Below are 26,729 nucleotides of genomic sequence, written 5' to 3'. Positions count from 1 at the left end.
ATTCTCAGATGATTTGTTTTTCTGAAATACTTTTGGTGGCTAATTGATGCTTAATAGCCTTTTCTCTGGGATACCACTGGGTCTGATTACTGGCCACTTTGGAATGTCACATGCTGCCTTAATGAGCTTGAAGGAATTAATGTTGGAGAACAGCCATCGCCAAGGCCAGGATGGGTCACTCTGGCATCTTTGTGGACTGCAGCCCTTAATGGCAGTCTTGGCAGCAAGCGCCCCATTATCTTCTTCCATGCAGTCCTGTGCTTGGCTCCCTCCAGTGCTTGTTATGAAATTTCAAAGAAGCCAAGTTAGCTTTCAAGACTGCTTTCTGGGGTTGCTGCTCCAGCTGTATTATGATAACATCCATTAATTTAATAGATTTTATAACAAAAATCCTTGTGGGTTGTTATTATTTTTAATTAGCAGTCCAATGTCTTAACATTAGAAAGTTGAGCTTTATTTGAGTCTGACTGAGAATGGAACATGATAGTTGCTGCCTGCAGACATCTCTGTGGGATAAAGGGTAAAAGACAACGACAAGCAGATTTTGCTTTCCAGTTTCTAAATTCTTGGCAGAAAACTACTCCTGCTGCTGTGCCACGGATGGCACAGACCATAGCATGCACCCTTTGCAATTCTCCAGGGCTCATGGGCTTCAAGAGGATTCTGGTTGCCCACTATGGGAACCAGGCGGTGGACAGGTAACACTTTGGGCTGATCTAGCAAGGTTTTTTCTGTCATACTAAAAAATGATGGCATCACAGCTTTCAGGTGAGTGTGCCTGATTCTGAGTGTATAATCTGCTGAAGTAAGCTGCTCTCCCACCAAAAATAGGGCTTTCAAAGGGTTATACAAGAGAATAAACCAAAACACAGCCTTTAAAATCAACAAAATCACCCACTGATAACATTGCCATATTTTTGACCATTGTGAAAAAACAAGCAAGCAAAATCAGTATGCAGCCTGATTGCAAATATGCAATGAGACAACTGACTAATACCAAAGGAGCATCAAAAGAAGTTGGCCTTCAGCAGGCACTGAAATGTCAATGTAGAAGGGGCTGATCCACTTCCTAGGGGAGCGAATGCCGTGTTCTGGACACTGCAACAAAAAGATCTCTTGCAACAAAACTAGTCCTCTGACACTGATGGAATTCAGAGCACGGCCTCCCAGGACGACCTCTGCAGAGGAGGAGGGTTGTGTTAGAGGAGCCACTACTTTAAACCAAGGAAAATATACAAATCACATAATTGCAAACTTACACAAAAGGCTGTAGAATTCATTGTTCGGGGGGTGCCTTTTCTTCTTACATCATATTTTCTGTTGGGATGCAAAAAGATTCATAGCACACAATAGACACTGGGATTATCCTGTAAGAATACTGCAGGGACAGAACACACTGCCTTGGTAGCCAATGCATTTAAAAGGGAGATGCACTGGAATGGTTTATCAGTTACTCATCTTGGGATTCTCCACCCACAGTTCTACTTGGGTTTGGATTGGTTATTCATTTTCAGGCTAATACACTTCAGATTTTGAAAACCTTCCCCCATCCATTTAAGTGTTTTGAGCTACTCAAAGTTGAGAGACTCCAGTCTTTCATAACAGTAAACAGTTTGATAGACTTCTCTTACATTGCATTTGTTATGTATCTAATGGGAATTCTGAGTGCAGACAACATTATGTATGCAGAAATAAACTGCATTTTTGTGCTGGATCAGGAGCTGTGCTTGATTGTTAAACACATGGGTAAGACTGGATGTGTTCAGACTTGTAAAGGCTGGAATCAACCATGGCAATAACAGTATTTGTTGGCCTAAGACCTATTTGCACATCAAGAGCATTGTTCATGGTTCAGTTTGCTCATATGGTGCTTTCTGTTTCCCCCTAGGCCCTGGAGCAGTGCATGATGGGAACAGTGGTGGGTCAAGAAGAGCTGGTTGCATCTGGCTGCTTCCCTTCCTTCTCTTGCACCTGCTGCCCAAGTTTTGACCCCGTCAACCATGGTGATCAGAAGAATAAGAAGAAGAAGAAGAAGAAAAGAAGAATATTAAAAAAATTAAAATAATCATAATAGTAAAGAGAGTATATTATGAGGAGATCTTGGGGAGAGAGAAAGGGAGTTTGAAAAACAAGAGGAGTCCAAATTGTTCTGCTAATGTTTCAACATGACTGATGTTTCATTTTTTTTTCTTTCTATTTTTCCCATTTTTCCCCGCCATGGACAAGTATGCAGCTGTTGGGGATCAACCAGTACATTTGGCTGAGTGACCATTGTTCCCATTGCCCCACCCGCTCCCTAACAAGGCAGCTGACTCATGCTTGTTTGCTTTCTCTGAATCTGCCCAACTCTCCTACATGGAGGATTACGTTGTTGGCTGCCTTGTATACAGCACATCACAGCTTTTGTCCTCTGATTCCCCTCCTCTTCACGGACTGCGCTGTTATTTGTTTGATTGCAAACTACAACAAAACAACTACAGATGACAACCACTCTGATATAGCAACCACAAGCAACTGAGCGAATCCCCCACCCCAACAACACATGATTGTTAAGACATTAATTCATTGTACTACATGGATATCATGAATATTAAGGGATTCTGAGTCATTATTAATTTTATTAATTATATTTTCTGATATGAGCCTAGAACTGTTAGTTCATAAAAAAATACAAAAACAAAAAACAAAAATGGAAAAAGTGAAGCAAGTTTATTAAGTATTAAAAACAAATTGAATAGCAGGATTCTTAACTAGGTTTACAGGAGGTGGAGGGACAAGTGTCTCCAGTTGTTCGTGTGATCGGTTTGATTAGAGTTGACACATCTGGCAGAAAAAAGAGAGAAAAGTTGAACAAGCAATGCCTCCACCAGCATCATCAAGTTTCCATTCATTGTTCTCGTGTTCAACTCAAGAAAGTTTTCTGCTGTTTTCATGTTTGGAAGGACAAAGGTTGATGCTCACTGTATGTTGAGTTTGATGGATATGCTTATCCTTTATTATTATTCATATATATATGTACGTATGTGTGTATATATATATATATATATATGAATATATATATAATTTTGTTAGCATTCTAGCACATTATTTCTCAGCCGGGTCCTTGTTCTGACATTACTGCATGCTGTATATGAAGTTAGCTGTGTATTGGTCTTCTCAGACACAAGGGTAGAGTTTTATTGGTAACTGTGTAATTAATTCCTGCTTTTTTGGGCCTTTCAATGGGTTATTTACATGTTGAAGACATTTATAAAAAAAGAAGAAAAGAAAAGAAAGAAAAAAACTGCAGCATCTCTTTCCAGATTTGGATTTATATGAGGGGAAAATAATGACAATTAAAGCCAATACACTCCCTTTATTTTCCCTATTCTACACAGCTTCAGACAGAAACACAACAAGGACATAAAATAAAATAAAAGAAGTTTCAAAGAATAGTTTGTCTTTTAAAAAAGCAAGGGGGAAAAACTGTTTCTGTGGCTGCTTGAGAAACCAACTCACATCAATTTTGTTCTTTCATTTCCTTTTCAATGGATGAACCTGAAGAAATGCACCTTTTAGGTTTGGGGATAGTCTGATAGGTGGAGGCCTCCTTTGTCCTTGGTTTGTTTGGAGGTCAAAACTGGAGGTTGTCTCTGACTTTACATTAAAAAAAAAAAAAAGAATATGTTCCATGTTGCTCTTCAGACTGGTTGTGATACCTCATTCTTAAACTCGTGGAGGAGGAGATGTATATATAGCTGATGCACTGACATTACTCTTCAATAAAATGTTGAACTTTGATGCAGAAGAAATCAGGGTGGGGGTCCAACATGGGCGGCCAACAGAGTGAAAGGGTAGTGGGACCAAAATATCATCCCGTTATTTCCACAATTAACTTTGCCCTGCTGTGTACACATCTTAGCAATATTTCATAGCTGAGAGCCTTCTCCTGATGCACTGAATTTTGTGGTAGACAAAGAATGCAGTTAAGATGGCACGTTAATGCAATATGGTAAGGGAGAAACCAGAAATCCCTGAATCTCACCAGGCTCATCACAAATGGGCATGACTGTGGGGTTAACATTACTTTGCAAACTCCAGGAAAATATATGTATGTATGAAAGTGTCAGTGTGTGTGTTTAAGATTGGTGTGCAATAAAAAGGTCATACAATAATTAGAAGTATACTAGGTGGCATGCTATATTTTATTGAACTCACAATCAAATGTAGATCACTGTTGCCTCCTAGAGATCCCTAACCTAGGTGTTCTGGCTTGGTTACTGTTCCTATTTCCCCTGCTTGCCCTGGAAGTATCCTCGGCATTGTATGCCTTCCGTGTCCACCCTTCCTTTCACCCTCAATCTGGCTGTCTTTCTTCTCATTCCTTTGTTGTCAGACTAACCTCACTTCATGTTCTTGAGTTTGGTATGAGATCCCCTTCACTTCTGCCTTTGATTTGGCTACATCGGGCAATTAATTCTGGTCATGTAGCAGCTATTCAAATCCCAGTTAGCTGACAATGACTCATTTTTTTCTCCTTTTTTCGGACCCAGGTTTTGATGGAGTAAGCAAGTTCTTTGAGGATTACAGAATTTGTCTTCATAAGTAATGTAGGTAAAAGAATGCAGAGGATTTCATTTTTTTTTTCACCAGCAGATCTTGGTCCAGTGAGAGGTATCATCCTTCCCATCTCTTCAGTTATTTCATGAACTACTGTCAGCTGTCCACCATATCAGTGGTGGCCCATGCACCTCTTTTTCCTCATTCTTGGTCTGGGGAATAGTTATCCCCAAATTTGAATGACGTTCATCAGCCAGGTATGATGTCCCAGCTGGGCCTGAACTAACTTCCTGGCTTGGATATTTGCCTAAGTCAGCAAAACGTATGTGGGGGTTGTCACACATTGGATAGGTCGATGAAGAGCTGGTTGATTACATTTGTTAGATTTGCAAGTGTTGTGGGATTCCTCACATAGAAATGACTGTAATTCATCTGTGAGGAAAGTGGTTAATAGGGGAGCCGTGTGTCCTTTGGGGAAGAGCCACAGAGTCTACGATGCAGTGCTGCAAGTAATAAGGTCTGGGAAAGGGAGACATAAAGGTTACAACTGGGATTTTCCATTTTATTTTTTTACAGTCACTTCTCTTATACTTTATAGAAGCATAGATGTTAGTGCTAGAAGGGATGGTTAACCTCCTTGTCTGATCTTGTCCTTGATTGCAGGTCACAGACTTTTGATTGGTGCAGTGCTGTGGCATTCCCCCTAGCTAGGATGGGCGAGCAATAGAGAAGACACAAAGGTCATAAACCAAACCACGTTCAGTGCACTGTAAGAATAAAAAAAAATCCCCAGATATGGGCTATGCTGTGCTTTTCCATTTCCATGATGCTCTTTCTGGAGACTTTGTCTCATTCCAGAATGCCAAAAAAGAAAAGCAAAAACAAAAGGATGCTTTCTACATTAGCATCTTCTCCACCCTCCTCACTCAGTCCTCCTACTTTTGGCACATATCCCATTAGCCACTGCATCTGGAATTCAGTCCCACATGGGAGAGCTGAAGCAGCTCTTGCAGCTGCCAGTCTTTCTATGGAAACTGCCCAGCAAGACCATGGGGACCATGATGCCAGGTTTGGATGACCAGGGAAACCACGATGAAGTGTGGAAGCCATGGGTCAGAACGTCATTTCTCATTGTGCATCCTTAAATGAAAATAAATCATGCTGAAAAACCATGACAGAGTTTGGAGGATGCAGCAGACCATCCTGTGCAAGAAACCAATGTGGCTTTTTGTGTTCTGTGAACCCACCCACAGGTTGAGTCAGATTCATAAGTCAGGAATGGGCATATAAACCCTGGACATAAGATATTTGGATTTCCAGATCTGAGAACAGAGTTGGCTCTCAGACCCTGAAGCTGGGGATTGGAGGTCCAGACCTCTCACTAACAACCAGCATGGAAAGAGCAGCTCTGGCTGCTCTCTGAAGTCAGGAAAGCAATCTTGGAGAGAGATTAATGAGGTGGTTTGTTTTGCTCCATCCTTCTCCATAACTGAAAATGTCAGTCAAGTAAAAATGTAGAGTGGGAAGCAAAAATAACTTTTGATGGCCCTCCTACTCTTCCTCAGATGAACATGACCCCCCTCCCATTCAGGAGCTTACTCTTATCTCCATAGGGGTGCATTTTTGATCAGTTTCATCAGCTATGACCCACAGTAATTCAGTATGGCCCATGAGAAACTCACAACACACCCAGCCCCTCCACCACAAGTCCTGCTGAGAGAGTTACTTAAGAAAGACGGGTGTTGAAAACATACTACATGTTCCTAGATGTGGTACATGTAAACCCCATGGCAAGTGTAATAGACAGACTAGATCTAATGGTCACCATCACGAGCTGGCTTCTGTGAAGGTGATTGCTCTCCAGAAAATTCTCCAGCCCCTGTTAAGAGAATGACTCTCTGAAGGCCAATTATACAGCTAAAGCAACGCAGCTGTGAACTCCATTCAGCAAACTCAACCCTTCCCAGCATTTTCCAGCCTCCAAGAACCTCAGAGCTATTCCAGCCAGGTTAGTCTTTCAGCACACCCAAAGCTCATCAAATAACTCTGGAATGAGAAGGATATCAATAATTTTGGAGTAAGCGTGGAGGAGATGACTGTTTACAAGGTCACATCCTTCTGGACCTGATAGCAGAGAAAGCTGTTCTGAAGTAAGGCTTGGCTGATGTCTGAAATGGGAGCTGGATGTAGGAAGAGACAGTCTTAAGGTAAGTAGGGGTCAGGGAATGTTTCTTGATCAGTTATGTGAAATACTAATGTCCATTGTGGTTAAAATGAGATAACATTTTGTCCAAAATGTAGTTATATCTGCACATGTGACTGCTCCCCCTGTCTCCTTACAAGCCACAGTCTCCTCCACTGCTTTTCTTCCCATCACTGCTTCTTCAGTCTTCATTATCCTCTACCCACATTACAATTCCCAAATAACATTTCCTCCTTTCCTTTAAAAAAACAAACTCTGGTTGCACTGGAGTAGATGCCTCGTCATTAGCCATTGATACACTAGAATTCACTTTTCACAAGTACTTGTAATAACTAATGAAACACAATTGGGTGAATTTGTCAAATAGATCTTTCAATATCCACTAACCATGAGAAAACATAATAGAACAAGAAACAAACCAAAACAAGAACAATTTTGAAGTTGTGTGACATATATTTCAGAGTTTAGACCTCTGAATAGGGATGCAATTACATGGTAAATTCTTTTCTGTTTATGTTTTGCAGATAGTCGGGTGTCTTTCATTTTGTGTGTCCCTCATTTACAGAATGCAAATACATTCAAATACATTTATGCAAATTCCTACTTCCCAAAACCTCCACATTCCCACAAAACATGCAGATGCCTAAAAAAGTTAGCCTCTGGGAGAAATGCAAATTTTGATCATTTAAAAAAAATAGTTTTGTATTTTTGTGATGTTTAAATGTGTTACAGATTACATCAAATTAAAACAGCCAAACAGCCTGAAATGAGCAGTCTGTAAGTCCAAGAATCTGCATGACTTGAGAAAAGCCAGTCCAATTCATTAGAGAGTCACTCTCATTTGAACCCCAACCCTAATCCAAGAGCTGAGGATGTGGTGGTGGGGTTCTCCAACATGCTCTGATATCCCAGGGGCTCATGGCTGACTGCTGTTGGAGACTGAAACCACAATCCTTTTCATACCTGGAAGACCTTCTTGGACTAGTCCTTAATTGGACTGCTTTGTAAATGCTGGACTAGACTAGCGTAACATTTATATTTTACTAGGGCCCACATTTTCCCTTGTAAGTGTGCCTATGATAATCCAGGGGACTGCAGTGATTATTCAAGATTCCTAGAAGAAAAATGCCTTGCTGATCACACATGGCTTCAGGACATTTAGCACACCCCACTGTTTAAAGACAGTGACAAATCTATATTTTGGTTTCTGGTCCTCATCTATGAGCTTTTAAATGTTTGAGAAATATGCAGGCTATTTCAGCCTATATTCTCTTAGACTTCAATTAATCACAGGAATGTGTGCATAGGAATTCAGTTTGAAGGTGTCTCTGTTTCTCTGAGCACTGAGGAAAGAGAGAATTAAAGTACTATCAGCATCATAGTACATTCTGGTATCAGTGGCTAAGATGGGTTGGGAAGGGAAACCACTGGTGGCCAGGGCGACCAAAAACATCAACAGAAAAGATGCAAAGGAGCAGGCCATTTTACTAGTTGTTCAAGGATTGGCTAGACATGCACATGGGAGGCATGCCATGAGCAGAGCTGGCTGGAGCCAGGGGTCAGGCTAGATAACCAGGGAGACCCCTTCTGACTCAGTTTCTGTGCCTCTGTAGTTGAGCATGATGAATCTGTCTTATACTGGGACAGACACAGGGAACTGCCTTACACTGAGCCAGCCATTGGCATCTCTAAACCCAGCATTCTCAAGACTGACTGGCAGCTGCTCTTCAGGAGTTTAGGCAGTCCTACCTGGAGATACCAGGGATTGAACTTTTGGCCTTCTGTATGGAAAGCTGTATCGCTGATCTATGTCTCTTCCTTGACCCCTGATCTATCTAGTCCAGTCCAGTCCTCTCCACTCCTTACTAGGGGTGCTCAGGAATGTTATTTCTGTTCAGAAATCATGGGGGGGGGGATTTCCATTCACAGTCTTGAATATGAATGGAGGTAGGAAAGGGAGTTTTTTGAGAGATGCTCTCCAATTCAAAAAGTTGTGATAGCATTCAGAGACGCATATTTTAAAAATGCATACTTGGAAATGCATTTTCGTGCTTTGGGCAATGATAGAAAGTGTGTATTTTTGAAAACTCACACAGAAAATTTCCTGTTCAAAATGCATCCTTTTGTAATTCTGGCTGAAAAGCAGCTTAAAAGCAAGAATGGGGCTGAGCAGAAATGTGCTTCACTTCAGAGTAATTTTTAGGGAAATTAGACAAGCTTAAATATTCTTTTATCCCTTCCATTGACTGGAGGAAGATTCTGCAAGGTCCCTGGCAGAAGTCATGTTCTGTTCTGCTACCCTGGTTCCCTTTTACAAGAGCTGAACCAGAAACCTTCTCCCTATGAAGCATGTTTCTTTGTCACTGAGCCAGGCTCTGCATTGCCTTGAAGAGCAGAAACCTTGGCAGGCTGGAGCTTCTGCTGAGGGAACTCCTCTTGGTAACCTCAGACCATAACTTACCAGCTGGGACAGACACCTGTGCACCACTGTTTCTGTCACATTCCTTTCCCCATCCCTTTCTTCAAAGTACTCAGTGTTGTGTATACATGCTACTTCTCTATTTCCCAGCCAATCCCAACCTGCCACCACCATTTTATCCTCTCTAAGATACCTTCATCTAAAACCTCCTTTCACCCCCAGTTGCAAAGGTTATTAACCATGTTCTTAGGGTCTAGGAATGATTAATAAACCAGTCTAAACCTGTAGTTACACCAGTGAGATGGTGCTGGCCTGTAGGTTTGGTCCATGGTAGGACTGGCCTGAAATCTCTCCCGTTTGACATTTCTCTCACTGCGACAATGTTGGAGACTTTCAAAGGTGAGGGGAAGATACAGAATGTGGCTAAAACCTACCCCATTTTCCTCCCAAAACTCCCAAGAAGGATTTTGGGTGGTGATTATGCCACTCCAGTCTGGTAGATTTTTTTTTTTTTTCTTGGTGGTTCTGGTAATGGTGGCGGTGACTCCCAGTGGGTGAACGCCATGACAAACTGCCGAACGTTGCCCCTTATAACCAAAATGCAAAAGGGAGAATCATGCAGACCCCTTTTGTATTAGGACTTCAGAAAAAGATTTGGCTCAAGGTTTTAATCTAGAGTGGCTTGGCCAGCTCTCACTCGAAGCTGGGGTATTGCATCAGCAAGGCAACGCTTTGCTAGGAACAGATCAAATCCTGGATATTTCTTTCTCATGGAATCTGGTTGATAATTTCTGGAATACTAAAGGAAGCTGGTGGATGTGGTCCCAATTCTCTTCCTCTGACCCTGACTTAATCCTAGCCTGCACTTGCAGCAGACATGCCACATCAGGCTGCAGGGCCTATGAATGTTGTCCTGTGCTAGAAGCAAATCAGCAATGACCAAAGCATGACTTCATGCAAAGAGAAGGGACTTGGTGTAAAGCTAGAACCTCCCTTCTTGTGTTGCTACTTCTCTATTTCCATAGAGGTGGTGGTGGTGATTTTAAAGAAAAATGTGGAGGCGCATTCAGTTCTAAAATATATCTGAGTAAATGCTCAATATTATACACACACACAGAGTTCTAAATATATACGCACGAACACAGCAGGGAGGAAGGGTAGTTGATAGTGATGCAGTCCACTCTGCCAACCTTCTCTGTCATGAATAGACTTCTGAGTTCTTGGCTCACTGAAGAGGAGATGCTGAAGGTGTGAAATTCATAGAAACAGAGCGAGTCAGAAGGGGCCTCCTGGGCCATCTAGTCTAACTCCCGGCTCCAGCCGGTTGCGCTCACGGCATGCCCACCATGTGCATGTCTAGCCTATGTTTGAACACCCTCACCGACGGGGCCTCAACCACCTCCCGTGGAAGCCCAGCGTTTTTGTGAGCAGTATATTGCATGCCCCACTAGATTTCCATGTGGTTATTGTTATATGTAAAAAACATTGACACAATGAGTGTTCTTAAGCTACAAGCTACGAGTATTTTCTTGCATGTGCCCTCAGTCAACATTGCCTCTGACCGAGGTTTTTTGCTTTTGTTTTTTGAGAGAGAGATGTGGCTTTTAAAACAGAAATGTTTCCTGTGTTGCAAACTCCATCCTCCTGGTCTGCAAGGAATGGATTGCCTTCCTGGGAGTTTGCATGCACATAGAAGTAAATATATACCCACAGGGCTCGTGCCAAGAGTGTTGCTTCCCTTTGTTTCCCTATGCGCTACAACCAGGCTACCCAGAATATCAATATTGTTGGAAGCGGTTTGAGTGGCAACGGATCTATAATAAATATCAGCAACCTATTGTGGGATTAAGCACTCAATTTAGCACAGCCTGATTCAGCAGCTGTTTCACAGCATAGATTGGCCAGACTCTTTGCTGGTATTGATAGGGAAAGTGTTAACAAGTGTCCTGGCTCATGCGGGGGAGCACAAAGTTTCATCACACTTTTTTTTCCTTTTAAAAGTATAGGAAATAATATAAGGAAAAACAGAGTGACTATCAGAGTTCTACTTCTGATCAGACAGAGCTTTTTACAACTACGTATATTGTATATTGTGTTACATTGCACTGTGTATTGCATGATACCATAGGGACAATCTTCTATCTTTCTTCTTCCTTCCTGAAAACCAACTCTTCTGTTTTAAGACAATGAGCAAGCTAACCCAGTCTGCCCTGTTGCTGCGCTAGGTTGCCACCTGTACCCATTAGCAACTCCCTTGATTCCCGTTCTTCCACCTTAAATTCCCTGTGAGGTTGCCCCACTTCACAATTCTTCTTCCACCTTGGTGGATGCTTTTGACTCAGGCTTAAACAGCTCTGTTATTGTTATCTGCTGTTGCTGCTGTTCCCTCCAGGGTCCCTTGCAAAGTCCCCACTTAATCCTGGCCTCATTGACAATGATCTCCTCTTCTTCTGTAACCCTTTTGAATAGCAAAGCTTCCAAATCCCTGAAGTCATCACAGCGGTTGCCCTCAGCACTCCACTTTCCCTCCCTCCTGCAATAATGTTGATATAATAATGTCTTCAGGAAAATCCCGCTCTTCTCCTCCCCTTGGACCTTTTATGGTGCACAAGAATAACTGCAGATGATTTACAGTCAAAACACTTATTTTTACAGCCAGGGTTTGCAGCATTGCCTAGGCTTCAAGGTGGTACAATCCCTGGTGGAATGCTGGGCTTATGACATGTGTGCTGACTGTTCCTATTTACCCAGGACGAGCCCTTCATTTTGGTACCTGATGTGCCCAGTAGAACGTTCTTTCTATTTGCTTGGGAAAGGGGCAGGGCAGAAATCTTTACAGCTTTGCTTTCTCCATTAGTGTGTGCAGTTTTATGTCAGAGTTGTTATTCTTTACATATTTGCCCACCCCTCTGGATCGCCATCATCATCATCATCATCATCATCTATATACAGTCACCAAAGAGCAGCCCAGCACACAACACACGTGCCATTCTGAACATGCACTTCATCCAGCATGCATGCCACAGGTGGAGAGGTTAATTTGGAATGCAGCCCACCTGAGCCTAGGATTTTACTACAATGCACATCAGCCCCAGCCAACATGCCTAGTGCTGGCTAGATATTATACAATACATTAATATAGAAGGAGATTTGTGTGTGCATACACACACACATCAGAGATGGACAGACTGATTCTTTCAGTCTCTGGAGGATGTGTTATTAGCTGTGATTGAACTGGAGAAAAATGCTTCTATTCTTTGTTAGCCTGGAGTATTTTCAAATTGGTCTTTAAATAAATATATATCCCTTGCATTTTAGCTAAGATTAGCTTACACAGTTGTGTTGGAATTAATTCACATAAGCAAAGATATTTGACCTCTGTGTGTGTGTGTCTGCTAGAATTCCATTCTTTTCATGGATGAAAGAGGGAAAGAACTATAAAGAGGGGCAAACAGGCAAAGAATGTTTGCTATTTCAATTACATAACTTTCTGTGGGATCATTTACAGGCTGAAGAATTACAGCACAGCACTAGAGCTAGATGGTTGTGTCAAAGGCTTTGTGGAAGAAGTAGGCTTAGATGTGATGAGAGTCAGCATTGCCACATCATAGTCATTAAGGGGGCAAAGCAAAACAAAGGGAAAAGAGCTGGCTTGTCTGAAGACAAGATCTTCAGGGGATAGATCTAAAGAAATAAAACTTACATATGAAGCTGCTTCATACCATGTCAGATTATTGGTTCAGCCAGTAGGCTTCTTCCAGCTGGTGCCCTCCAGATGTTTGGGACTTGCGGGTGACCTTGGGTTGGGAAGGCTGCTTGTACTGACATGTCCTGACAGTCAGGGATTGTCTTCAGCCTTATGTAAACATGATGAGGACTGTCCTTCTGAATATGTATCATGTTTTCTGCCACTGAAGTTATAGGCCTTCCTCTGAACAGGGCAGAGAGAGATTCAAATGCAAAGATCTTCAGAGAAATATTAGTGGTTGAGGACCAACCCTGGCCACTGTTTTGGCCAAGACAATGCCACCGCCATGTGTAAGAATGGACCAAGTCCCTTTCCTCTCAGGGTAGGTTTCTGAGTCACTTAGTAGGAAATAGAAGGCAGAAGAGAAACTCCTGATTAAACTGGAATTGACATGCAAACTCCCGTTGGCTTTCAGCTCCTTTGAGCTGCCTTCTGGGGTTGTAACTCCATTAATCTAATATTTAAAATGTAATATTGAAAACACTGGGCTGGCTCCTCCAGTGGAATAAATCATCATAACCTCATTGACTCCTCATACAACTCAATGGTTTACACCCGCTAAGGATTGGCCCGAGTGTGTCTCTTCCGTGCAGGGTGTTTATATAAAAGAGTGAAGCAGCTAATGAGGTATAATTTGCACTGACCCAGAGAATGTAACTATATTAGCTTCCACCGCTTGTGAGTTTTCCTCAGCTATTCTGGCTCTTGTGCCTTGGTCCCTGCTTTTTTATGCTCACAACAATGGATGCAGCTGAGTTATACTGTTCGTGTAAGCCAAGGAGCTTCACTGAGTAAAGCAAGATCTCAGGCCCCTGCACTCTGATAGAAGAAAATCTTAGCCACAGCCAAGCTGCCTGCTTGGACTAGATGACCCTTAAAGGGGGGGGGGGGGCACTGCATCCCAAACTCTCCCCTTTGTCCCTGTTTTCTCCCAGAATTTCCCTGTGACTAAGTAGCACATCTGACAGCTCTTTGCTCTGCTGAAAGCGAGTGCGGCACAGTGCTGGACTGGGCTGGGCTGGTATTCTGGAGACTCCGGTTCCAGTTCCCACTCAGTCATGAAGCTCACTTGGGCCAGTCATAGACCCTGAGTTTAACCTGTTCTGAGTAGCATGCAGAGGAGAAGACTTTGGTTCTTGTATGAGGGAGAAAGGCAGGGCATACATGCAATAAAAAAATAAATAATAATACTGGTGTGTCTCTCTCTTCTTCCTTTAGTAAAAATTAGCTGCTATCGTTGAGTCATGTTAGTCTGGAGCTGCACCTCTTCAGCTTTGCTATGTAGCCTTTTCTTTGAGGGTGGATTCCTCTCTCCTTGCTATTGCAGTGGCTCCTACCCCTGCCTCTATTTGGAAAGCATCTCATCACAACATTGCAGATTTCTGTTGTTGTTCAGCTTGCTATATTTCTAGATTGCCTTTCAGCCAAGATTTTCAAAGAAGGTTTCATAAAATCAAGAGTCATTAAAATGGTGTGTTATTCTTCCTTTTCCTCTACACATGATTTAAAGATGTCCTAAGACCCAGGAAGTTAAAGGTGTGTAGGAACAAAGAAGTCCAGCTTTGCAAAAGTTTTGAACTCTTTTGAATTCCCTGAAAACATACCTAAATAAGGATGGGTGAGAATTGTGTTTCCTTTCAGTTTTGATATGTGTGTATTTTTTAAAACAATACGAAGTTGTCCATACTCAGAACTAAAGCAGCTGAGGTTTTTACTTTTAGAAAGAATCTGAGAGAAACTGAAACTGACATATTTATTGAACTTTGAGTACTTTTGCTCCTAATTGTTTGGACTCAAATCCCTGTCTATGCTGCCACCTCTTATTTTCTGGTAGGCTCCTGACCTTTGACAGCCTTCTGGCAGGAATGTACATCATTGAACACTAAGCTGGGAATAGCAGTGTGTATTGGCTTTGGCTGGTGCAGATGGCTGAGAATTTAATTTCACTTTACTTTTATAAGGATTTAATTTGACCAAAATTTGCAAAGTTCTTCATACTTTGGAAAAAAGATATAAAAATATAATGTGGAAGAAAGTGGAACTGATGTATCCACCCACTCATATGCCTAAATCTAAATTTCTTCACTGTCCTACAGAAAGCTATTTGTCAGAAGGAGTCTTTTTAGAGTTCTTGTTGTATGTGAGTGCTTACGGGTGAGCTAATCCTTCCCTTCCCTACTGTGGTCTGGAAGAAAATGCCCTTCAAAGCTGCAATTTGCATTGGAAGTACAGTAAAAGCCCCATTGGTGGGCATATTTCTCCTCCTCCTCCTCCTCCTCCTCCTCTCTCCTTCCACTGCAATTAACATCTTTGGAGAAGTTATTTTCATCAGGATTGCAGTAGAGAATCCAAGAGTTACAGCCTGATGTGACCACAGTTCTGATAACTACCACTCTCTCTCTCTCCCACACACACACACACATTTACACACATTGATTTTTTCATAGAATCATTCTGTTGGAAGGAGCCTGCAAGGACATCAGGCCCAACTCCCTGTTCAGTGCAGCACTCAAGAGTCCAATCCAGATTCTAACCAGGCCTGGCCCACCCACCCCTGCAGCTTCCGAGATTTGCATTATTATTAAAAATGTCCACAGCGGTGTGGGTGCAAGAGTGTAGTCTGACATTGCCTCTAATTTGGCTCAGGGGACTTTACAAAGGCACCTAAGAGAATGCTCCTTTGGTTCCTGGAGGAACACCCCATAACCTGGCTTGGAAAAACCCTTCTGAGTTTGGACACAGCACTGTAGCCCAAGAATCCTCCTCCCCAGCCCTTCACAGCTGGCACAGAGAAGATTGCACCAGCTGCCCACTGAGCTTGGAAAAATCAGCCCTGGGGAGGAAGAAAGGGGATGTTCTGATGGAAGGGAAGGAGAAAAACGCAGAAGGGCCTTGCTATGATTTATACTGAACTGCCTGCAGCACCCTGCCCTGCCTTTCCCAATGCCCTCAGTGGATAGGGGATAGGCTGAAAGGCCCATATAAGGAAAATCTCCTAGAACAGCCTGGATTGCACTCCTCTCACCCTGGTGGCTTCAGCCCAGCAAAGCAGATAATCTGAAAGCCTTCAGTTTCTTGGGTATCACTGGCAGGATTTAACTCTTAACTGGTCCAGATCATGGAGCAGCTCAGGCAATAACTGTTGAAGATCTTTACTCCTAGCTGGTTATGGCTATAATGGCCATAAAATGGCCTTGTTCCATTTTCCTCTTCCAGTGATCTGATTTGGAGAGAGCATTTTTAGCAGCCTGTGCATGGATTTGGAGAATGCCTGCTAATGGCCCAACTGATAATGTTACAAGTCTGTTTTGCATAATGTCTTTCAAACAACTGGCTATTGTTAGAATATACTGCAGAATTATGGGCAAGCATAAGCAATGACACAGTCTCTGGTATAAACTGCAGTGCATGGATTGCATAAAAACAAGCAAGCATTTAGTTAATAAGCAATGGAGAGAACAGCATGGGGGGTTAGAAAATAGGATAGGAAGCAAAAGAATGGTTAATGAGGATCAAAGAGATTAATGGTGAGCTAATGCCTAAATTTGGTTTGTGCTGCCTCCTGTCCCAAAATTTTGCCGTCAAAATAGGTTACTAGCTCTCATGGTTGCAGGGAGATTGAAGGTTCAGAGATACTGGGTCTGTGCATTTTTATATATGGGTGCACTCTAGTAACTCAGAGTTTTATATGGAGTTGGGAGATGCATGTACCTGTCTGGAGTGTTTTAGATAGTAGCTGTGGACCTGAATTAATATTTTTTCCATATGAATTAAACATTGAGGTTAGAATAATTGAAAGACATAGCTGAAGACTATGAGCTTCAGCAACTTGGTTCACGATGACCTAGCAACACCGGCTTCCCCAGGTACAGTTCTGATATCTATGCACATCCAACAATAGACATGAAATATGCAACCTTACCCCTTCCTCCCCCAACAGTTCATTTAGTATTACCAGTGTCATGAAGTAATAAAACATGGTCCTGTTAATCAATTCTCGGATAGCCAAGATGGTGAATGGGGCCATTCTACCCATTATTCTGCAACAAACTTGAGGTTACTCTGCACAGGCCATCTATTCTTCTGTCCTGATTCCTCACCTTAGCTGGCGGATGCTTTACCCAGTGCTTTCATACTACCTCTCGTGTCCTTTCTAAATATTTCTGTCCCCTCCCTCTTTCCCCACCATGCTTGAACAAGGGTGAGCAATGAGCTATTAAAGTGCTAGCAAAGTATAAGACACTACAAATTTGCTGTGTATTTTCATAACTCAGGTATTCATAGCATCACCTTGTAGTTGTGCAATGGAATATATAGGAAGATACAAAAAGAAAAACCCAAGGGTGTGTGTGTGTGTGTTCATCCTGCAAAGAACCCAGAAGGAGAAGCAGTGAGTTAAAATGTGTTAAAAACCTGGGACTTGAGTGTTCTGAGATATTTGTTTGTCTCCTTTAGACATTATATTTTGGATATAGGCAATCAAACATTTTAAGTGTACATCTAGAGACACTCCATAATGAGCAAATTTGCTCATATATTTGTGCAGAACGAAATGCAAACACATTGCTGGTACATCTTTACAATAGGGGTGCAAAACCAACAGTCCTCAAAGTGTGCCAGAACCTCCTCCCACTCCCTCTTTTCTCTGCCACTTGTACTTCTCATTCCCTCCACCAGAAATCCTTGTACAGATTGTTCTTTTCCTTCCTCTGCAAATGGCATGTGTCTGTGCACACAATCTAAGTGCTGAAAAAGTTGTGTGCCCCTCCTGGAAGGTTTGCCCAAACTCGAGAAATGCAAAGAAATCTGGAAGGTATCTTCTTGGTAATTTCTGACTGGAGTTTCTGGCTTGTTTGAGTCCCACTGCTTCTGATAAAATAATTGTATTCTCCCCAGTAACCACTACCTTGGAAAGACAAAGTGGTAATTTCATGCTTTTTAAACAAAATGGTCACCAATTATGGAGAGGAAGGCAGCAGGCTCCCCCTCCTTGCCCTCTTTCTCTTTCAGAGGGAGAAAAACCAGTCCATGCTATCAGCCACCAAGATTGTCCTATTATCTTCTGGGAGGGGGGATCCTCCAAATTCTGAGTTCATATCTTGTCCAAAATCATCACTCTCTCTACTTATGTCATATTTTTGTAAGATTGCTTCAAAGGGAGAATCTGAGAGAAGTTACAAGTCATCGTAATGCCTTTTGCATACAGGGTGAGGTCTGTAGCTCTTTGTTCCAACTCATAGTTCACTGGATCTCAGAGCAGTGGCTCCAACAAATTTGATGGCCTCCCAGATGTCTTCAGGAGGTCACATGACTCTCCCCTGCACTGGTTGATTGGGAAATCTGCCTATGATGCGGTTTTGTGCAACTGAAAATCTTAAGTGTATCCGTTTGCCAGATTTAAAGGACCTTATCACATTTTTCCTGCTCTGAATGCCTTTTCCTTAAATGAATGTAAGCTCCAGGCATCTTTTTAAAGAGTTCCTTCCCCTCCCCTCCCCTCCCCGCCGCTTGCTTGCTTGCTTGGTTTCTTAGAAAAAGTAGCATAAAGACTAGCCCAGCTTCTAACTAGACAGGGAGTACAGTACAGGATTTGTATTGCATGGAAATACAAAGACTGTGGACTCTAAGCAGCTCCATGGTGTTAGCTCCTTAATAAAACCAGATCTTAAAGTTAGAAATGAAAGCTGCAAGCTTGAAGGCTCTTATGGATTGTGGGATGCATCTTGCAGATTTTCAGAATCTTGAGATAACTAAAATATTGTGTGCGTTTGTCTTCTGTTATTAGGAAGTGCTGCCAAAGGATAGGGTGGAATGTGGTGAGCAAAAATCCATGTTGCAAGGAATATAGGTAGCCTTGCTGGTCAAGGGCTACCTCCTTTACCAGAGGTGGCGTGCCTGGATGCACCAGTTGATCAGGTGCTTGGGCAGGCAGAGCTGCTGCACTCATCCTGCTTGAGCAATCCTGTGTGCAGCTGGATTCCCACGATATGTACGGTGTGCTGGACTAGATGGACCTTTGGCCTGGTCCAACATAGAAACAGAGAAACAGAGCGAGTCAGAAGGGGGTCTCCCGGGCCATCTAGTCTGACCTCTGTCACCAGCCAGCTCCGCTCACGACATGCCCACCATGTGGACGTCCAGCCTATCCTTGAACACCCGCACCAATGGGGCCGCAACGACCTCTCGTGGCTTTTCTTCTGGTCTTATGGGCAGAACCTACAGAATAAATTCTGTGTCCAAACCCATCTTTCTGCTCAGACCACATGCTGCATGTTGCAATTGTTCATGCATGCATATTTATGGCTTTTTGAGTGCAACATTGCAGTGGCAAGTTGAATGTGTGGGTAAGACCATGAAAGGACCATATAAAGATCTTGCATTATGCTTCCAGTGACATAGAGTTCAATACGTTGAACTTATGTTAAATAAATGAAGTGCTGGGAAAATTGGAAAAGACTTCACTACCTAGGCAAGGATAAGGGAGCTAGTCTGACCTGACAAAGTACTGAAGTGATGCCACAAAAAAGGCCCTGTCCCCTCTTCTCACCAAGCTAGTATCACTTATCTTCTGTTATATTCTTTACCAAAATAAAGTAATTCATTGATTCAGCATCACTTGGGACAAGGAGCAGGGTGTCAGATGAAGACTAAAATCTGAAGAAATTCTAAAGCCTAATTAAATCCCAGTGGGATAGTGATAACAGCAATGCTCATTGTGTTGTCCTGGGCATTTGGAAACAACTCTTGAGGCTTTTCATGTATGGATTCAACAAGAATTTGGGTCATTTCAGTGAAGTTTGGGAACTGCACTTTGGTTTCACTGAAAATTCTGAACCTAACTGCAGTATTACCATCACGTTAGGTGTCTTTCATCTCCTCCATTCGGGCTTTGTTCTGCAGCTTAGTACCCAAAAGCAAAACAGCATTAAAAAGCATTTCACAGCAATATTCTTCTAGGGAGACAAGAGAGAATTTCCCTTGAGGAATCTTTCTGGCATTCATCTGCTGTTAACTGGGCACTCCATACAGAAAAGATCTATTCATAATGCAGCCATCAAAGTGGAGATGGGCAGTGTCGTTCCCGTGGCCAACAGCCATTCCCCTGGCAATTCTCATTAAAGAGACACACTCTTCTGGCTGACAGGAGACAGACATGGTGGGGCCTGCGGTCTGTGGCTACAGGAGCTGGCAAGGAGACTGCATCCTGTTGGGGCTCGATTCTTTAAATACTCCTTCAAGAGATCTTTGTTCAGGCTGTTGAGATGTGTACGGCCTTCTCGCCATGGGCTGATGAGCTTGGCAGTACATGTGAGCTGGCTCCTTTCTGCAGGTGCTGCAGAAGGAGATGCTAATGTAGATAGGCTGTAACAGGGCCATGGGTCAGGAAAGGACTATACCAGCCTTCTTCAACTTCTCACCCTCCACATATTTTGTGTTCTGGTTCTCAGAATTGTTGTACATTGCACAGACTGGCTGGGGCTGGTGAAATGTGTAGTCCAAAGCAGCATCAACTCAGGGATGTCTGTCTTTCATAAATGGATATTGGATATTGTCTTACATGAATAACAACATAATATAGTGGAATGTGGTATAAAGGTGGGAAAAGAATCTGAGGCATCTGGAACTGACCCTGTTCGTTCATTCATCTGGTTTTTGTTTGTTCATTGGTTGTATTTATACTCTGCCTTTTCCTTTCAAGGAAGTCAAGGCAGCTTAACTCATTCTTCTCCTCCTCCCAACATCCCCACAACAACAACACTGTGAGGTAGGTTGGGCTGAGAGTCTGTGACTGGCTGAGTGGGGACTAGAATCCAGGTCACAGAAGTTCCAGTCCTGCTGTTTAACCATTGCTCCATACTGACTTTGTATACTTTGTTCCCTACCATCCATATTTTTTCAGGCTCTGTCTTCTACCGTAACACTAAATTAAGGTCAAAATTGTACTGACCCAGCAGCTGAGAATGAGAAACTGGTGCTTCTCAAATGTCTTGTGAATGTGTCTTTTGGCCCATTGTAAGTGTCTGTGTGTGTTTGTGTGTATGTGAGAGAGAGAGAGAGAGAAAGAGAGAGACTCTAGCTTTTTCTTCTGCTTGTGTTACGATAAGAAAATAAAACTGAAATTTATGATCAATTGGGTTCATGGCAAGGCTCTGTAGATAAGCTGGGATTGATGGCTGCAGACTTGAGCTGCTTGCTGCTGAGTGCTCCCTTCAACAATGGCAGGACCGCTCTAAAGAAAATGATTTCAGAATTGCAGGCCAGCCACCTGGTCCTTAGTATAAATCTACTTTGACTGCAGACAGAAGCTTGCTTTGCTGCTGCTGCTAAGAACTGCCTTGCTGGAAAGGGGCAACAGCACATTTCATTCGACATACTGTTTCAGGCAGTGGCCAGCTAGTAGCCCCTTTGGGCATCCTCAAGGTGAATGTGATGGTCATTTCCTTGTTGCTTTTCCCCAGCCTCTGGCTTCAGAGGTCTACTGACTCTCCACAGGGCAGGTCCAACTGGCTCTCAGGACTGAAAGACCCAGTGCTCCAGCTGATCCTGGACTTAAGGGCCTTATTCCCCTCATGTCTCCACCAATCTTTTAGAATGCTGTATGTACATCTTTTGTGATGCACAAAATTAACCTTTATCTCCCCTCCCCATCCAAGGGCCATTCCAGGCTTTAGGCACATTTCTGAGCTTCATTGTGATGCAGACCTTCTCTGCAGCGGAGAATTTGCAAAGATTTTTCTCTTAGACAAATCAGCATGTGATCAGCTACCTACCTACCTACCTACCAAGCTATCTATCTGTTGTCTATCTGGGGATAATAGAAGTGGCTGATGGAAGCAAAAGTGAGTGGCAGTGAGTTCCAAATGGCATTAATGGAAAGTTACCTGAAGAAGTCGTTTTATTGCTCATGAGCCAGCTATTCTGCCAGTTGCCCAGCCTGCATTCTGTAAGCATTCCTAGTCTTCCCCAGGGCTCAGCTTGCTTTGCAAGACCAGGCTGAGCACAAGAGGAAGTCTGTGTATGCCAGGGAACGGTCCCTCTATGGCTCCTCCTAATAGATTAACTAAAGTTTTGATCATCTGAACTGACCACATCTGTTTGGACTGATGGACATTTCAGTCTAAGACAACTGAAGGGACAGAGTTACTCCTTCTGCTGGGCTTCACCACTCTGTTTGCAGGCTATGAAATGCAAGGGCCAGCAGGGAGGAGAGGCTGAGCATTTCCCAGTGCCAGAAGAAGGCCACTTCTAGCAGTGCTACCATGTCCCTTTTAAGCAGAGTATCAGATGTGGTCCATGGCTGGGGAGGAGAACAACTTGTCGGTACTCCATATTGCTTGGTGGTGGCCACCATTTTTTCCCCCTACCTATAATCTCCCTCAGAGCAACATGAGTGATATGGCGTTGGTCTTCAGTGGCTTAGTGATTTAGAAATAGCCTCTGCTAGGCACTGGATAACCATGACTACCAGTGTGGAAGAGATGGTGACCTAGCCAAAAACAACAAGCTGGCAGTTCCACACCTTATTGTCCTACCAACATCAAGCCAAATGTTGTGACTGGAAGGCTTCCATTTCGGTCTTGCCTGTGTCCCAGCACAATCTTACCTGTGGAAGTGCAATCAGGTGTATCAGTCAGGGGTCATGCGATTGCTTCAGTTTAGGAGTGATCTCTTCTATAGACCAAGGTGATGTCCTCACCAGGGAAATAGCAATATGGCCAATCTTTGATGATCCAGAAATAATTTCAAAATTTTAGTAGCTGAGAGCTAAACTAGACTCAATGGCATGCATTATATGAGCAGTTATTTCTTAATGGCCTTATAAAAGAAAGGACATTTTCAAATGTAAGAAGGCATTATGTTGTGGTAGACTATTGTGCCCTGGTGCAGTTTGGATTGGGCCCTTGACCATGTTATTTGGGTTGAGGATGGAAAGGTCCGGGGGGCGGGGGGGCTTTTCCCAGATCACAGCACAGGGAAAGGGCAAAAACTCCCCAACCTTCCATGCCAGAGTCTCAATTGGACAATCCTGGTGCCTGCAATTTACTATTTAAACTCTAGTCACATAATTGCTGATTGCATGGATTGTGTTGTGTTTAGTTTGGCCCTCAGGCACTGCACAACTTAAATACAGCTTTGCATGGAGGAATCTTGATGTAGTTACTTATCCCAGTTGCATACGGATTGTGAAGCCTTGCTGGCAGTTGCATTCTGAACTAATGATTACCCTCTGCCGATTGATTGAGCTGAGTCTAGGTGTTTCAGAGCAGTGTCTGAAGGATCTGAATCTCAGTGGGGCAAATCCATCCTAGGGTGTACCTCCTTAGCTGCATGACCTGAGACCTTTGATGTTTTCGTCCATGCTCATAAAAACCTAAAGAGTCATCTTGGATCAAACTAAGGGTTCACCTAGTCCAGCAGCCTGCTCACATGGCAGTCGATCCGATACCCAAGGGCTCCCAGAAGCAGGAGAAGAGTTCAGCAGCACCCTCCTTCTCAAGTTCCCCAGCAACCGGTGCACATAAGCATCCTGGCTCTGATACTGGTGTTAGCCATCAGAATCAGGAGTCAGTAATAGCCTTCTCCCCCATGAATTTGCCCAATCGCCTTTCAAAGCTGCCATCTCATGGTAGTTAATCCCTTAATTTCGCTATGCACTGGTATACAGAAACACTTATCTGTCCTGAATCAGCTTCATGAGCTCACCGCTCCCCCAAATTCTAGTCCCATGAGAGAGGGAACAAAATGAAGATGACGGTCCTACACATTATGCCCAGAGTGAAAGCAAGTATCATGGCAGCAGCAGGATTATCCTTTTGCATCCCGTTGCAAACATCCTCACAGCCTAGGAGTTCAAAGTTCGGAACAGAACCTGAAAAACCTAGCCAGTCTGGCAATTGAGGTGCTGTCCAGACAGGTGTCCACAGATGCCAGTATTGCAACCCCTGGCAGTTATCATGGAGGACAGATGACAGCATCCTTTCTTCCTGCTCTGTGGCCACTTTTTTCTTTTGCTTTTAACACAGGGCAATCAGAATTAAGCATGCTATGCCAAATGTAGCATCATCAATCCAGTCCCTCCTCATCGGATTTCAGGATAACCACATGCAAATGTCCTGCTCTTGCTTCGCCATTGCCTTTTCAACCACCCACTGTTTGGTATATTTTGTAATCCAGTGGTTGAGTAACACGTTTGAGGGCTTCTGCACAATTGCTGATTCAGGGCATTGTTCACTCCCCTTGCTCTTTGCCTGCTTTTCGAAGTGAAACAGCAAAGTGCAGAACCAAGAGTGTAGGAGGCTAGGGCCAAGGAGGCTGGGACCCCACATGGTGGGGGCTTCGTTATTTGTGAGGTAAAGGTGGGGGGTAAGCCTTGGTCTCATTGGACTCAGCAAGCTGGCAGGAAAAGAGACCATTCTGCTCCTGCTTTCCAGCCCAGTCTTGTGCCCCAGATGTGGGAAAACATCTGCCTTTCCATCAGTGCCTACTTTTATTTTTCATGCAGGTATTTGCATTACTCCCATACCACCAAGTGCTGAAAACCGCTAAGCAGTCTTACCTCTACCGCATTCCTCATGAACTGGACCTGGCATCTGAGCAAGCTATTGTCCACATGGGAGCTTTTCCTAGGCTAGAGGAAATTGGCCTCCTGGAGAAATGATGCCCCACATGACCCAAAAATTGCAAGGATATTGTTGGTCTCCCTCCTTTGTTCTCACCCTCCCTTCTTCCAAGTGCCATGAGCATTTGAGGTTGGCACAGCCTCTTGGTCTGATGCTCCTGACCGTACCACTTAGTGGTGGTGATTGAATAGAGAGTCAATTAGACAGTGATTGCATGCTAATGAAATTGCCATTGATTGGTGAAAGAAGAGCAATAGAGTAGAACTGAAAAAGAGCAACCTCTCAACTAAAGTTCAGGAAGAAGATGAAAGCAAATTTAAATCCTCCACTTAGCACAGAATGGGAAGGCAGTGAAATTGCATAAGTTGCCTTCTAACCACATTCCAAAACTGAGATTTGGTGAACAAGAATAGGAGGCTGCTTCAGTACCTGGGTGCCTATAACCTAGAGAAGCTGTGGCAAGCCAATGGCACGGTTGTCACATCGGGGGTGCAGAGGCCTCTTGGCTGGGATACAAGACAAGACGCCCCAGCATTGTCCAAGCAGCCGAGCATTGGATAACAGCGCACATAGGAGCAATGAACATGCTTGGAAAGGAGTAGAGCTGCCAGGGGATGATGTCAAAGGCCATGAAACATCAGCAGTGAATAATACATGCTTTCACAGGGCTGTTCAGTGCGCTGTTCAGGACAAATGTTTATTTGCTTGGACTGGCTGTTTTCAGATTTTCTTGCGGTGTTGGCACTCTGCAATAGATAAGTGGGTTTTTTGTTACAGTTTGGGCACTGGGTGTATGAAGGGTTCATCATCACCGGGTTAGGGTTAGAAAAACGAGGTGTTCTGGCATGATTTTGATGGTTGGAATGTGTCTAGAATGGGCACAAAGGTTGAGCTGTGCAGAAAAATCTACTCAGGGAAGGCTTTTTAAAATCACATGATTTCCAAAGGTAATTTGCCATTACATTAAGGTATGGATTGTTCAACAGGACAGGTTCAGGATTAGAAAAAGGAGGTGTCCTGGCATAATCTTGATGGTTGGAATGTATTTAGAATGGTTAGAAATCTTGAGCAGTGGAGAAAAAGCTACTTAGGGAAGGCTTTTGAAAAATTGCATTATTTCTAAAGGCATTTTACCCTGATATTATGAATAAAAATGTGCACCAGGGAAGGGTTAGGGTTAGAAAAAGGAGGTGCCCTGCCCTGATTTTGATAGTTGGAAAGTGTTTACAATGGGCAGTAAGTTTGAGATGTGTAAAAAGCTACTCGGGGAAGGCTTTTTCCGAATCGCACTGTTTCCAAAGGAAGTTTACTGTTCTATTAGGGTTAGAAGTGAGCTCCAGCGTAGGGTTAGGGTTAGAAAAATGAGGTGTCCTGGCATGTTTTTGAAGGCTGGAATGTCTTTAGAATCGGCAGGAAACAGGAGCTGTGTAAATAAAGCTGCTCAAGGAAGGCTATTTCAACATCGGCCTATTCACACTGGAACTTTAGACCTATATTAGGGTTAAAAGTTTGCCCCAGAGTAGGGGTAGTGATAGAAAAGTGTGGTGTCCTGGCGTGATATTGATGGTTGGAATGTGTTTAGAATGGAAAGAAATGATGAGATGTGCAGAAAAAGCTACTCAGAGAAGGCTTTTTCACAATCACATCATTTACACTGGTATTTTGCAGTGAGGTTAAGGTCAGGCCTGTGCACAAGGGTAGGGTTGGTGTCAGAAACACAAGGTGTCTTGGTGAGATTTTGATGGTTGGAACGTATTTAGAATAAGTTGTAATGTTGAGATGTGCAGAAAAAGCTATTCTAGGAAGGCCTTTTCCAAATCACATGATTTCCAATGATATTTTACCATTTTATTAGGGTTAGGGGTGTGCTCCAGGGTTGGATTAGGGTTAGAGAAACGAGGTGTCCTGGCATGATATTGATGGTTGGAATGCGTTTCGAAAGGGCAGAAATGATGAGATGTGCAGGAAAAGCTACTCAGAGAAGGCTTTTTCAACATCGTCATATGCTCAATGGAACTGTAGGCCAATATTAGGGTTAGATGTTTGACCAGATTAGGGTTTCAGTTAGAAGAAGAGGATGTCCTGGAGTGATATTGATGGTTGGAATGCATTTAGAATGGGCAGAAATGATGAGCTGTACAGAAAAAGCTACTCAGGGAAGGCTTTTTCCAAATCACGTAATTTCCAATGGTATTTTAC

At 43.2% G+C, this 26,729-nt stretch overlaps 1 protein-coding gene across 4 annotated transcripts in view; it reads left to right on the top strand.

The window, feature by feature from the left end:
• Positions 1-2,514, top strand: part of NTM (neurotrimin) — a 334,275-nt gene extending 331,761 nt beyond the window's left edge. For all 4 annotated transcript variants that reach the window (XM_044439664.1, XM_044439663.1, XM_044439662.1 and 1 more), the window contains one exon: positions 1,889-2,514. In XM_044439664.1, the coding sequence (XP_044295599.1) occupies positions 1,889-1,989 (101 nt within the window). In that variant the 3' untranslated portion in view covers positions 1,990-2,514. The remainder of the gene's footprint in view (positions 1-1,888) is intronic.
• Positions 2,515-26,729: the final 24,215 nt, after the last annotated feature.

The sequence above is a fragment of the Varanus komodoensis genome, unplaced genomic scaffold (assembly GCF_004798865.1).
Source record: "Varanus komodoensis strain SLA01 unplaced genomic scaffold, ASM479886v1 scaffold35, whole genome shotgun sequence".
Taxonomy (NCBI): Eukaryota; Metazoa; Chordata; class Lepidosauria; order Squamata; family Varanidae; genus Varanus; species Varanus komodoensis.
This window is presented reverse-complemented; position numbering and strand designations above follow the sequence as displayed.